This window comes from Indicator indicator, chromosome 16 (assembly GCF_027791375.1).
Source record: "Indicator indicator isolate 239-I01 chromosome 16, UM_Iind_1.1, whole genome shotgun sequence".
Classification (NCBI taxonomy): Eukaryota; Metazoa; Chordata; class Aves; order Piciformes; family Indicatoridae; genus Indicator; species Indicator indicator.
Genome location: NC_072025.1, coordinates 1696049 through 1711413, shown reverse-complemented (window position 1 = coordinate 1711413; position 15365 = coordinate 1696049). Strand labels below are relative to the sequence as shown.

The 15365-nt window shown below is 54.3% G+C and overlaps 1 protein-coding gene across 1 annotated transcript in view; it reads right to left on the bottom strand.

The window, feature by feature from the left end:
- The window catches only part of ARIH1 (ariadne RBR E3 ubiquitin protein ligase 1), an 89054-nt gene that overhangs the window by 25325 nt on the left and 48364 nt on the right, over positions 1-15365 (bottom strand). The window contains exons 4-5 of the mRNA XM_054388391.1: positions 3031-3123; positions 2632-2687 (exon numbers count right to left, since the gene is read on the bottom strand). Of these exons, the coding sequence (XP_054244366.1) occupies positions 2632-2687; positions 3031-3123 (149 nt within the window). The remainder of the gene's footprint in view (positions 1-2631; positions 2688-3030; positions 3124-15365) is intronic.

The window sequence follows — 15365 nt, the reverse complement described above, 5'->3', positions numbered from 1 at the left end:
CATAGCAACCAAAGCCAGGGCTGCTCTCCTCCTCTTCCACCCTCTGCGTGATACAGCTTCACCACAGCCTCCCCTGATTGCAGCCACTCTGCTTCCCCTCCACTGCTTGAACAGCTCTTTCCAACTGCTGCAATCAAGAACACCCTCAAGAAGGGTCCTGCTGAGAGTGTACACCATCACCACTTGAGTTCAGACTGCAGTAAACAACCACCTCAATGGAGTCACTCAAGAGATGCAATCAGCATCAGCTGAACTCCCACCCACCCGAGTGCAGCCCAGCTCTCCCCAGCACAGGGAAACCTTCACACACTCATACAACCACAGAGGGGGTTGGCTTGGAAGGCACCTCAAAGCTCATCCAGTTCCAACCCCTGCCATGGGCAGGGACACCTCCCACCAGCCCAGGCTGCTCAAGGCCTCATCCAACCTGCCCTTCAGCACCTCCAGGGAGGGGGCATCCATGGCCTCCCTGGGCAACCTGTCCCAGTCTCTCCCCATCCTCATTCTCAAGAATTTCTTTCTCATCTCCAAATCTCCATCTCCCCTCTCCCAGCTCCAAGCCATTGTCCCTCATCCTGGCACTCCCAGCCCTTGTCCAAAGTCCCTCCCCAGCTCTCCTGGAGCCCTTCAGGTACTGGAAGGTTGCTCTAAGGTCTCCCTGGAGCCTTCTCTTCTCCAGGCTGAACAGCCCCAACTCTCCCAGCCTGTCCCACAGGGGAGGTTCTCAGCCTCTGATCATCTTGGTGGCCTCTTCTGGAACCTCTCCAGCAGCTCCAGGTCCTTCTTGTGCTGGGGCTCCCTGAAGTGGATGCAGTGCTGCAGGTGGGTATAGTAGAGGGGGAGCATAGTAGAGGGGGAGAATTTACTTCCTCATCCTTCCACTCCTACCCAGCCTACACTTGATGAGTAACACAGAGGGCACAGAAAGTCACCAGTCTGAAAGCAATTGATACCATCAAATTACTATCAATGAGTGAGTCAGGCTGCAGGAAGGAAGAAGGTGAGGGAATAAGCCCCTAGTTAAGACACTTCTGAGCATGAAGAATTAAAATTAACCTAAGCAAGGCTCAGAATCACAGAGGGGATTACTCGAGCAGCAACATCACCCAGTATAGAGGAGAAGGAAGCTGATGGAATTCACTGCTCCACCAGCAAGGAGCAGCCATCCTACAGCTGGACAACTTCACAAGCCAAGTGCCAGCTGCCAGACCACCTTCATCACACCTTACAGGCACTGCTTGGCTCTCCTGCCCCTCTGCTCTGCCCTGGTGAGGCCACACCTGGAATACTGTGTCCTGTTTTGGGCTCCCCAGGTGAAGAGAGATAGGGATCTGTTGGAGAGAGTCTAATGGAGGCTGCAAGGACGATTGGAGAACTTGATCATCTCTGCTGGGGAGAAAGGCTGAGAGCCCTGGGGCTGCTTAGTCTGGAGAGAAGGCTGAGAGGGGATCTGATCAATGGCTATCCATATCTGAGGGGTGGGTGTGAAGAGGAAGGTGCCAGGCACTGGTGGTGCCCAGTGATAGGACAAGGCACCATGGGTACAAACTGGAACAAAGGAGATTGCACCTCACCATAAGGAGAAACTTCTTTGGTGTGAGGGTGCTGGAGCCCTGGAACAGGCTACCCATAGAGGTTGTGGAGTCTCTGCTCTGTAGAGATTCCAACCCCACCTGGATGTGTTCCTGTGTGACCTGCCTTGGGTGCCCCTGCTCTGGCAGGGGGGTTGGACTGGATGAGCTCTGGAGGTCCCTTCCAGCCCCTGGCATTCTATAAACCATACCCTACACCTATAGAGAGAACTTCTTTCCTCTGACTCATTCACTACAGGCTTGGTGAACCAGGGGCTTGACCTAGGTAGGAAGTGCTAAATTCCTACAGAAATCAAAGGAAGCAAAATGCACAAAGAAGTTAAAACAGGGTTTGGACAAACTGCTTGGGGTTTATTCTGCTGTCACCCCGAGCAGACTGATCAAGGAATCTTTCTTCCATATACTGAGGAATGAGTTCTTCAGAGCTAAACAAAATGGTAAGAGACATAAAAACACAGAATGGTTTGGGTTGGAGAAGACCTCTAGGATCATTGAATCCAACCTTCAACCCAACCCAGCACCACCATGGCCTTTAAACCATGGCCCCAAGTGCCATGGCCACACCTTTCTTGAACACCTCCAGGGATGGGGATTCCACCACCTCCCTGAGCAGCCTCTTCCAATCCCTCACCACTCTTGCAGCAAAGAAATTCTTCCTCCTCTACAACCTAACCCTCCCCTGGCACAATTTCAGACCACTTCCTCTCCTTCTATCACCTGATCCTAGGGAGAAGAGTCTAACCCCCACCTCACTGCAGCCTCCTCTCAGGGAGCTGTAGAGAGCAATGAGGTCTCCCTCAGCCTCCTCTTCTCCACACTAAACACCCCCAGCTCCCTCAGCTGCTCCTCCCCCCAGTCCTGTTCTCCAGCCCCTCACTGCTGGTATCACTGTAAGAGAGGTCAAGTCTGACCTCTCTGTTGCCTTCAAACCAGCCTGCAGATTGTTTTTTTTTTTAAGGCAGGACATTTGGATAGCATCTGAGTAACCAACTGGGACAAGAAAGAGGCAAGCCAAGAGGTAGCAGCTCCTCATACTTACATAACTGTATTGTCATCCACTAAGATATCACAGCCATGAGCAGGGCATGAGATGGTCTGAAAAAGAACCAAACCAACAAGGTCATAAAAGGCACAGTGTGGAACTTCTTTTTGCATCAGAGAGCTCCCAGGCAGCAGACTGCACTGCAAGGCAGAGCAAAACCAGCACATGTGCTCCAGCACCACGACCCAGGTGTGCCCTGGGTGGATTCCTCCCACCCAGAGCAGATACCTGCACCACCTCCCACTTCCCCCACAGCCAAGACTGATGCCCCCAAAGCCTTGGGGCTTCCTTCTTGGTCTTTTGGGGGTTTTTAAGCTTTAATAGGGAAGAATTCTCCCTTTCCCCCTCCCTCCAACACAGAATTTCCAGAACTAAGTCATGAAGTTGACATTTTACCTGTCCCATGCCTTCCTCCATTATTTTAGTAGTTAAATATTCACTCCAGCACTGCATGCAGAACTTGTGTCCACACTCTAGGCCAGTAAAGTACTGCAAGGAGAAAAAGAGCATGAGACACTGGGGCAGCAGCCTGTGGATTCACCCCAGCACTGCACCCAACCACAAACAGCATCAGACACTGAACCAGCAGCCTGTGGATTCATCTCAGCACTGCACCCAACCACAAACAGCATCAGACACTGAACCAGCAGCCTGTGGATTCATCTCAGCACTGCACCCAACCACAAACAGCATCAGACACTGAACCAGCAGCCTGTGGATTCACCCCAGCACTGCACCCAACCACAAACAGCATCAGACACTGAACCAGCAGCCTGTGGATTCACCCCAGCACTGCACCCAACCACAAACAGCATCAGACACTGAACCAGCAGCCTGTGGATTCATCCCAGCACTGCACCCAACCACAAACAGCATCAGACACTGAACCAGCAGCCTGTGGATTCATCTCAGCACTGCACCCAACCACAAACAGCATCAGACACTGAACCAGCAGCCTGTGGATTCACCCCAGCACTGCACCCAACCACAAACAGCATCAGACACTGAACCAGCAGCCTGTGGATTCATCTCAGCACTGCACCCAACCACAAACAGCATCAGACACTGAACCAGCAGCCTGTGGATTCATCTCAGCACTGCACCCAACCACAAACAGCATCAGACACTGAACCAGCAGCCTGTGGATTCACCAGCACTGCACCAACACAAACATCAGACATGACCAGCAGCTGTGGATTCACCCAGCACTGCACCCAACCACAAACAGCATCAGACACTGAACCAGCAGCCTGTGGATTCACCCCAGCACTGCACCCAACCACAAACAGCATCAGACACTGAACCAGCAGCCTGTGGATTCATCTCAGCACTGCACCCAACCACAAACAACATCAGACACTGAACCAGCAGCCTGTGGATTCACCTCAGCACTGCACCCAACCACAAACAGCATCAGACACTGAACCAGCAGCCTGTGGATTCATCCCAGCACTGCACCCAACCACAAACAACATCAGACACTGAACCAGCAGCCTGTGGATTCACCCCAGCACTGCACCCAACCACAAACAACATCAGACACTGAACCAGCAGCCTGTGGATTCATCTCAGCACTGCACCCAACCACAAACAGCATCAGACACTGAACCAGCAGCCTGTGGATTCACCCCAGCACTGCACCCAACCACAAACAACATCAGACACTGAACCAGCAGCCTGTGGATTCACCTCAGCACTGCACCCAACCACAAACAGCATCAGACACTGAACCAGCAGCCTGTGGATTCATCTCAGCACTGCACCCAACCACAAACAGCATCAGACACTGAACCAGCAGCCTGTGGATTCATCTCAGCACTGCACCCAACCACAAACAACATCAGACACTGAACCAGCAGCCTGTGGATTCATCTCAGCACTGCACCCAACCACAAACAGCATCAGACACTGAACCAGCAGCCTGTGGATTCACCCCAGCACTGCACCCAACCACAAACAGCATCAGACACTGAACCAGCAGCCTGTGGATTCACCCCAGCACTGCACCCAACCACAAACAGCATCAGACACTGAACCAGCAGCCTGTGGATTCACCTCAGCACTGCACCCAACCACAAACAGCATCAGACACTGAACCAGCAGCCTGTGGATTCATCTCAGCACTGCACCCAACCACAAACAACATCAGACACTGAACCAGCAGCCTGTGGATTCATCTCAGCACTGCACCCAACCACAAACAGCATCAGACACTGAACCAGCAGCCTGTGGATTCACCCCAGCACTGCACCCAACCACAAACAACATCAGACACTGAACCAGCAGCCTGTGGATTCATCTCAGCACTGCACCCAACCACAAACAGCATCAGACACTGAACCAGCAGCCTGTGGATTCATCTCAGCACTGCACCCAACCACAAACAGCATCAGACACTGAACCAGCAGCCTGTGGATTCACCTCAGCACTGCACCCAACCACAAACAACATCAGACACTGAACCAGCAGCCTGTGGATTCACCCCAGCACTGCACCCAACCACAAACAGCATCAGACACTGAACCAGCAGCCTGTGGATTCACCTCAGCACTGCACCCAACCACAAACAGCATCAGACACTGAACCAGCAGCCTGTGGATTCATCTCAGCACTGCACCCAACCACAAACAGCATCAGACACTGAACCAGCAGCCTGTGGATTCATCTCAGCACTGCACCCAACCACAAACAGCATCAGACACTGAACCAGCAGCCTGTGGATTCATCTCAGCACTGCACCCAACCACAAACAGCATCAGACACTGAACCAGCAGCCTGTGGATTCACCCCAGCACTGCACCCAACCACAAACAGCATCAGACACTGAACCAGCAGCCTGTGGATTCACCTCAGCACTGCACCCAACCACAAACAGCATCAGACACTGAACCAGCAGCCTGTGGATTCACCTCAGCACTGCACCCAACCACAAACAGCATCAGACACTGAACCAGCAGCCTGTGGATTCATCTCAGCACTGCACCCAACCACAAACAGCATCAGACACTGAACCAGCAGCCTGTGGATTCATCTCAGCACTGCACCCAACCACAAACAACATCAGACACTGAACCAGCAGCCTGTGGATTCACCCCAGCACTGCACCCAACCACAAACAGCATCAGACACTGAACCAGCAGCCTGTGGATTCACCCCAGCACTGCACCCAACCACAAACAGCATCAGACACTGAACCAGCAGCCTGTGGATTCACCCCAGCACTGCACCCAACCACAAACAGCATCAGACACTGAACCAGCAGCCTGTGGATTCACCCCAGCACTGCACCCAACCACAAACAGCATCAGACACTGAACCAGCAGCCTGTGGATTCATCTCAGCACTGCACCCAACCACAAACAACATCAGACACTGAACCAGCAGCCTGTGGATTCATCTCAGCACTGCACCCAACCACAAACAACATCAGACACTGAACCAGCAGCCTGTGGATTCACCCCAGCACTGCACCCAACCACAAACAGCATCAGACACTGAACCAGCAGCCTGTGGATTCACCTCAGCACTGCACCCAACCACAAACAGCATCAGACACTGAACCAGCAGCCTGTGGATTCACCCCAGCACTGCACCCAACCACAAACAGCATCAGACACTGAACCAGCAGCCTGTGGATTCATCTCAGCACTGCACCCAACCACAAACAACATCAGACACTGAACCAGCAGCCTGTGGATTCACCCCAGCACTGCACCCAACCACAAACAGCATCAGACACTGAACCAGCAGCCTGTGGATTCATCTCAGCACTGCACCCAACCACAAACAGCATCAGACACTGAACCAGCAGCCTGTGGATTCATCTCAGCACTGCACCCAACCACAAACAGCATCAGACACTGAACCAGCAGCCTGTGGATTCATCTCAGCACTGCACCCAACCACAAACAGCATCAGACACTGAACCAGCAGCCTGTGGATTCATCTCAGCACTGCACCCAACCACAAACAGCATCAGACACTGAACCAGCAGCCTGTGGATTCATCTCAGCACTGCACCCAACCACAAACAACATCAGACACTGAACCAGCAGCCTGTGGATTCACCTCAGCACTGCACCCAACCACAAACAACATCAGACACTGAACCAGCAGCCTGTGGATTCACCTCAGCACTGCACCCAACCACAAACAGCATCAGACACTGAACCAGCAGCCTGTGGATTCACCCCAGCACTGCACCCAACCACAAACAGCATCAGACACTGAACCAGCAGCCTGTGGATTCATCTCAGCACTGCACCCAACCACAAACAGCATCAGACACTGAACCAGCAGCCTGTGGATTCACCCCAGCACTGCACCCAACCACAAACAGCATCAGACACTGAACCAGCAGCCTGTGGATTCACCTCAGCACTGCACCCAACCACAAACAGCATCAGACACTGAACCAGCAGCCTGTGGATTCATCTCAGCACTGCACCCAACCACAAACAGCATCAGACACTGAACCAGCAGCCTGTGGATTCATCTCAGCACTGCACCCAACCACAAACAGCATCAGACACTGAACCAGCAGCCTGTGGATTCATCTCAGCACTGCACCCAACCACAAACAGCATCAGACACTGAACCAGCAGCCTGTGGATTCACCCCAGCACTGCACCCAACCACAAACAGCATCAGACACTGAACCAGCAGCCTGTGGATTCACCCAGCACTGCACCCAACCACAAACAGCATCAGACACTGAACCAGCAGCCTGTGGATTCACCTCAGCACTGCACCCAACCACAAACAGCATCAGACACTGAACCAGCAGCCTGTGGATTCATCTCAGCACTGCACCCAACCACAAACAGCATCAGACACTGAACCAGCAGCCTGTGGATTCATCCCAGCACTGCACCCAACCACAAACAGCATCAGACACTGAACCAGCAGCCTGTGGATTCACCTCAGCACTGCACCCAACCACAAACAACATCAGACACTGAACCAGCAGCCTGTGGATTCACCCCAGCACTGCACCCAACCACAAACAGCATCAGACACTGAACCAGCAGCCTGTGGATTCACCCCAGCACTGCACCCAACCACAAACAGCATCAGACACTGAACCAGCAGCCTGTGGATTCACCTCAGCACTGCACCCAACCACAAACAGCATCAGACACTGAACCAGCAGCCTGTGGATTCATCTCAGCACTGCACCCAACCACAAACAGCATCAGACACTGAACCAGCAGCCTGTGGATTCACCCCAGCACTGCACCCAACCACAAACACAGCATCAGACACTGAACCAGCAGCCTGTGGATTCATCTCAGCACTGCACCCAACCACAAACAGCATCAGACACTGAACCAGCAGCCTGTGGATTCACCCCAGCACTGCACCCAACCACAAACAGCATCAGACACTGAACCAGCAGCCTGTGGATTCACCTCAGCACTGCACCCAACCACAAACAACATCAGACACTGAACCAGCAGCCTGTGGATTCACCCCAGCACTGCACCCAACCACAAACAGCATCAGACACTGAACCAGCAGCCTGTGGATTCACCTCAGCACTGCACCCAACCACAAACAGCATCAGACACTGAACCAGCAGCCTGTGGATTCACCTCAGCACTGCACCCAACCACAAACAGCATCAGACACTGAACCAGCAGCCTGTGGATTCATCTCAGCACTGCACCCAACCACAAACAACATCAGACACTGAACCAGCAGCCTGTGGATTCACCCCAGCACTGCACCCAACCACAAACAACATCAGACACTGAACCAGCAGCCTGTGGATTCATCTCAGCACTGCACCCAACCACAAACAGCATCAGACACTGAACCAGCAGCCTGTGGATTCACCCCAGCACTGCACCCAACCACAAACAAGCATCAGACACTGAACCAGCAGCCTGTGGATTCACCCCAGCACTGCACCCAACCACAAACAGCATCAGACACTGAACCAGCAGCCTGTGGATTCATCTCAGCACTGCACCCAACCACAAACAACATCAGACACTGAACCAGCAGCCTGTGGATTCACCCCAGCACTGCACCCAACCACAAACAGCATCAGACACTGAACCAGCAGCCTGTGGATTCACCCCAGCACTGCACCCAACCACAAACAGCATCAGACACTGAACCAGCAGCCTGTGGATTCATCTCAGCACTGCACCCAACCACAAACAGCATCAGACACTGAACCAGCAGCCTGTGGATTCATCTCAGCACTGCACCCAACCACAAACAGCATCAGACACTGAACCAGCAGCCTGTGGATTCACCTCAGCACTGCACCCAACCACAAACAGCATCAGACACTGAACCAGCAGCCTGTGGATTCATCTCAGCACTGCACCCAACCACAAACAGCATCAGACACTGAACCAGCAGCCTGTGGATTCACCCCAGCACTGCACCCAACCACAAACAGCATCAGACACTGAACCAGCAGCCTGTGGATTCACCCCAGCACTGCACCCAACCACAAACAGCATCAGACACTGAACCAGCAGCCTGTGGATTCATCTCAGCACTGCACCCAACCACAAACAGCATCAGACACTGAACCAGCAGCCTGTGGATTCACCCCAGCACTGCACCCAACCACAAACAGCATCAGACACTGAACCAGCAGCCTGTGGATTCATCTCAGCACTGCACCCAACCACAAACAACATCAGACACTGAACCAGCAGCCTGTGGATTCATCTCAGCACTGCACCCAACCACAAACAGCATCAGACACTGAACCAGCAGCCTGTGGATTCATCTCAGCACTGCACCCAACCACAAACAGCATCAGACACTGAACCAGCAGCCTGTGGATTCACCCCAGCACTGCACCCAACCACAAACAGCATCAGACACTGAACCAGCAGCCTGTGGATTCACCCCAGCACTGCACCCAACCACAAACAGCATCAGACACTGAACCAGCAGCCTGTGGATTCACCTCAGCACTGCACCCAACCACAAACAGCATCAGACACTGAACCAGCAGCCTGTGGATTCATCTCAGCACTGCACCCAACCACAAACAGCATCAGACACTGAACCAGCAGCCTGTGGATTCACCCCAGCACTGCACCCAACCACAAACAGCATCAGACACTGAACCAGCAGCCTGTGGATTCATCTCAGCACTGCACCCAACCACAAACAACATCAGACACTGAACCAGCAGCCTGTGGATTCACCCCAGCACTGCACCCAACCACAAACAGCATCAGACACTGAACCAGCAGCCTGTGGATTCACCCCAGCACTGCACCCAACCACAAACAACATCAGACACTGAACCAGCAGCCTGTGGATTCATCTCAGCACTGCACCCAACCACAAACAGCATCAGACACTGAACCAGCAGCCTGTGGATTCACCTCAGCACTGCACCCAACCACAAACAACATCAGACACTGAACCAGCAGCCTGTGGATTCATCTCAGCACTGCACCCAACCACAAACAACATCAGACACTGAACCAGCAGCCTGTGGATTCACCCCAGCACTGCACCCAACCACAAACAGCATCAGACACTGAACCAGCAGCCTGTGGATTCACCCCAGCACTGCACCCAACCACAAACAACATCAGACACTGAACCAGCAGCCTGTGGATTCACCCCAGCACTGCAACTAGCAACAGAGAACATTAGACAGTGGAGTATTATTACAGAACCACAGAATGCACTGGGTTGCAAGGAACCCTTTAGGGTCATCCTGTCCAACCCCCCTGCAGTCAGCAGGCACACCCCCAATCAGATCAGGTTGCTCAGGGTCTCATCAAGCCTGACCTTGAATGTCTCTAGGGATGGGGCTGCAACCACCTCCCTGGGCAGCCTGTTCCAGGTTCTCCCACCCCTCACTGTGCAGAACTTCTCCTGACGTCCAACCTAACTCTGCCCTGCTCCAGTTTCAAACCATTGTGGTCCCTATCTAAACCCCACAGCCCCTTCTCAACAGTCCCTCCCCAGCCCTGCTCTAGGACCCATTCAGATATTGAATGCAGCTCTAAGGTCTCCTCCTCTCCAGGCTGAACAACCTCAACCCTCCCAGCCTGTCCTCACGGGAGAGGTCCTCCAGCCCTCTGCTCATTGTCATGACCAGGAGCAGGACATCACCCCAAAGCTGGTGGATTCACTCCACCACTGCACCCAACAACAAAGACCACCACCCCACACACTGCAGTCTCAGCATGGATGCAGGACTGGAGGTGAGGTCTCAGCAGAGCAAAGGCACAGAATCCCCTCCCCTGCCCTGCTGCCCACACCCCTCTGGCTGCAGCCCAGCACACAGCTGCCTGGGGAGCTCAGCAATCAGCACCCCCAAGGCTTTTTTTTTTTTTCCTTTAAGATGCTCTGGTGTCTTCTTCCTTCCTCTTTCTCCCCTTGCCTTGCTACCACATGCAGGTGCTGCCCAGAAGTCAAAGCCCAGACACATCAGTCACACACAGGCACTCATTTAGCTCCCTCTTGGCTAGGAAATCAAGTGATGGGCAAGCACTTTGGGTGAGCACAACACAGCAGAAGCAGAATTGTTTGCAACTAAGCTTTGAAGGCACAGGCATAAAGTCTGCCTCATGCCCTTGGTTAAACTTCCCCCTGAAGCCCAGGTGAAGCCAGCAGAGATCTGAACTGGCAGCTGCAAATTACTACATAAAACCCAGCACTGATCAGCTGCTGCAGACAGCAACCAGGGCAGCCTCATCTGCCTGTGCATCATCTGCATGCAGCACATCAAGGCACCATCTGGGGCTCAATGGTGGCACAAGGGGGGGAGAAGCAAAACACTAAAAGCAAAGACTGAAATTAAGTTTATTTTCTCAGATCACCTGAAAGCAATGTCAGAGCCAGAGCCAGGGGGAAGGACAAAGTCTGTTCAAACCTGTTCCCTCTCACCACTGGGCAGGTGACTGCTGGATGGCTTTGCTTTTCCAACAGCCCTGTGCCCAGAGGATCACAGAAGGGGTTGGGTTGCAAGGGACCTTAGAGATCCTCTAGTTGCAATCCCCCCACCAGCCCAGGCTGCTCAAGGCCTCATCCAAGCTGGCTTTGAACACCTCCAGGGAGGAGGGAGCCACAGCCTCCCTGGGCAACCTGTGCCAGTGTCTCCCAACCCTCATCCTCAGTCTCAGTCTCCCCTCTCCCAGCTCAAAGCCATTGTCCCTCAGCCTGGCACTCCCAGCCCTTGGCAAAAGTCCCTCCCCAGCTCTCCTGGAGCCCTTCAGGTACTGGAAGGCTGCTCTGAGGTCCCCCTGGAGCCTTCAATATCTGAAGTGGACCTCAAGGAAAGCAGTGGAAGGGACTGTTCAGAAGGGCCTATGGGGGGATAGGGGATAGGATGAGGGGCAGTGGTTTGAAACTGGAGCAGGGCAGAGTGAGGTAGGGGATCAGGAGGTTGCACAGTGAGGGTGGGGAGACACTGGAACAGGTCTCCATCCCTGGAGACATTCAAGATCAGACTGGATGTGGCCCTGGGCAGCCTGCTCTAGCTGGAGGTGTCCCTGCTGAGTGCAGGTCTCTGAGCTGGAGACACATGGGTTTGATGGGTGGAGCACCAGATGGATACAGAACTGGCTTGATGGCTGCACCCAAAGAGTGGCTGGCAATGGCTCCATGGCCCAGGGGAGGCCAGGGACAAGTGGAGTCCCTCAGGGATCAGTGCTGGGCCCAGGCTTGTTCAACATCTTTGTTGGTGTCATGGACAGAGGCATTGAGTGCACCCTCAGCAAGTTTGCTGATGACACCAAGCTGTGTGGTGCAGCAGACAGGCTGGAGGGAAGGGATCCATCCAGAGGCACCTGGACAGGCTGGAGGGAAGGGATCCATCCAGAGGCACCTGGACAGGCTGGAGGGAAGGGATCCATCCAGAGGCACCTGGACAGGCTGGAGGGAAGGGATCCATCCAGAGGCACCTGGACAGGCTGGAGGGAAGGGATCCATCCAGAGGCACCTGGACAGGCTGGAGGGAAGGGATCCATCCAGAGGCACCTGGACAGGCTGGAGGGAAGGGATCCATCCAGAGGCACCTGGACAGGCTGGAGGGAAGGGATCCATCCAGAGGCACCTGGACAGGCTGGAGGGAAGGGATCCATCCAGAGGCACCTGGACAGGCTGGATGGAAGGGATCCATCCAGAGGGACCTGGGCAGGCTGCAGAGCTGGGCACAAGCCAACCTCAGGAGGTTCAACAAGACCAAGGGCAGGGTCCTGCAGCTGGGTCGAGGCAATCCCAAGCACAAATCCAGGCTGGGCAGGGACTGGCTGGAGAGCAGCCCTGAGGAGAGGGACTTGGGGGTGCTGGGGGAGGAGAAGCTCAGCAGGAGCCAGCAGTGAGCACTTGCAGAGAACCCAGAGAGCCAAGCAGAGCCTGGGCTGCAGCAGGAGAAGTGTGGCCAGCAGGGCCAGGGAGGGGATTCTCCCCCTCTGCTCCACTCTGCTGAGACCACATCCTGGAGCTCTGGGAACAGTTCTGGAGCCTCTGTTCCAGGAAGGATCTGGAGGTGCTGGAAGGTGTCCAGAGAAGGGCCACGAGGATGAGCAGAGGGCTGGAGCTGCTCTGCTATGAGGACAGACTGAGAGAGTTGGGGCTGTGCAGGCTGGAGAGGAGAAGGCTCCCAGGAGACCTTCTGGTGGCCTTCCAGGATCTGAAGGGGGCTCCAAGAAAGCTGGAGAGGGACTTTGTAGGATATCAGGGAGTGATAGGACTGGGGGGGAAAGGAACAAAGCTGGAAGTGGGGAGATTCAGACTGGAGGTGAGGAAGAAGTTCTTCCCCATGAGAGTGGTGAGAGCCTGGAATGGGTTGTCCAGGGAGGTGGTTGGGGCCCCATCCCTGGAGGTTTTTGCAGCCAGGCTGGAGGTGGCTGTGAGCAACCTGCTGTAGTGTGAGGTGTCCCTGCCCATGGCAGGGGGGTTGGAACTGGCTGCTCCTTGTGGTCCCTGCCATCCCTGACTGATTCTATGAGTGCAGAGGACCTTTGAGGGTCCCTTCCCACCCAAAGCAATCAGTGACTCTGTGAGCAGGGGATCATCTGTCCCCAGAGCTCAACACTCCTGCAGCAAGCACACCCCAGGAAGCTCTAGAGCACAGGTCCTGGTGTCACTGAGTGCAGGCAGTGAGGAGATCTGCTGGGTGCCCACATGGAAGGCAGCCACCATGCTCCCTGCCAGCCTGCAAACACCTCCCAGCAGCTTGCAACTCATTTCTTGCCTTTGAGGGAGTTCCCAAGCAGCTGACAGCAGGTGTCACGGGAGAAAACTGACACAAGCCCATGGAGAGCAAGGGGTAAGAGTGGCTTCTGAAGCAGGACAGTGTCAGAGGGGACAGCTCTGCTTTCACCCTATCTATCCTCAGCAGCTGGTTCCCTTGCAAAGCCAAGCACCAGCAGCAGCACTCTGCCTTTCCAGCCCTGGCCCTGCCCTTCTGGGAGCACCAGAGAAGGGATCAGCTGCTCCAGGCTGGGTTTACCAGCACCACCTCACTCTGGCTTTTTCCTTCACTTCAGTAATGATGACAGCACCAAAGGACTAAGTCATCTGTGTGCCCTCATAGAACAGCTCAGGTTGGAAGGGACCTTAGAGATCATTCTTCTCTCCAGGCTGAACCACCCCAACCCTCCCAGCCTGGCCTCACAGCAGAGCCCTTCCAGCCCTGCCAGCATTGCTGTGGCCTCCTCTGGCCCTGCTCCAGCAGGTCCCTGTCTGAGGACTCCAGAGCTGCCCCAGCACTGCAGGGGGATCTCAGCAGAGCACAGCAGAGGGGCAGAATCCCCTCCCTGCCCCTGCTGCCAGGGATCAGTCCAGGACAGAGCTGGCTCTGGCCTGGGAGCACACAGTGCCAACTCATATTGAGCTTCCCATCAACCAGCACTCCCAGTGGCCTTAAACTGGGCTCTGCTCTGCCTGCTCCAGTGGCAGGAAAAGGCTTGCCATCAGGCCACAGCAGCAAGGGTCCTTCATTCAAGGCTACCCACAAACCCCAAAGCTCCTGATGGTTTCCATTATTGCTGAAAAACTCAGCACACACCCCCAGAGCCTAAGGGGGCTGCTTTGCTCTTTAAGGCTCAGGCAGCTGTCACAGGGTTTTGGAGGTTGAGGACAGCTCCACCAGCAACAGGAGGTTCCAAAACAGGAAAGACTTCCTCCTATTATGTCAGCACCCAGCCACAGATGAACATTTCAACTTCTCCACTGCTCTTGTCTCTTCCAGGATCTCCCATCACTATGTTCTGCCCCTTGAAAGCCACTCCAGTTTTTAATGCACATACTACAGGGAAGATCCCCAGATTCCATTGGGTTGGAAGGGACCCTCAAAGGTCACCTTGTCCAAACCCCCTGCAGGCAGCATGGACACTTCCAACTAGAGCAGACTGCCCAAAGCCACACTGAGTCAGATCTTGAATGTCTCCAGCGATGGGGCCTCAACCACAGCCCTGGGCAAGCTGTTCCAGTGTCTCACCACTCTCACACTCTGAAGAACTTCCTCTTATGTCCAACCTAAATCTTCCCTGCACCGGTTTCAAACCATTGCACCTCATCCTATCACTCCAACCCCTGCTAAACAGTCCCTTCCCAGCCCTCATGTAGGTCCCCTTCAGATATTAAAATACAGCTCTCAGGTCTCCCTGGAGCCTTCTCCTCTGCAGACTGAACAGCCCCAACTCTCTCAGCCTGTCCGTATAGCAGAGGTTCTCCAGCCCGCTGCTCATCTTGGTTGCCTCCTCTGGACCCACTCCAGCAGGTCCATG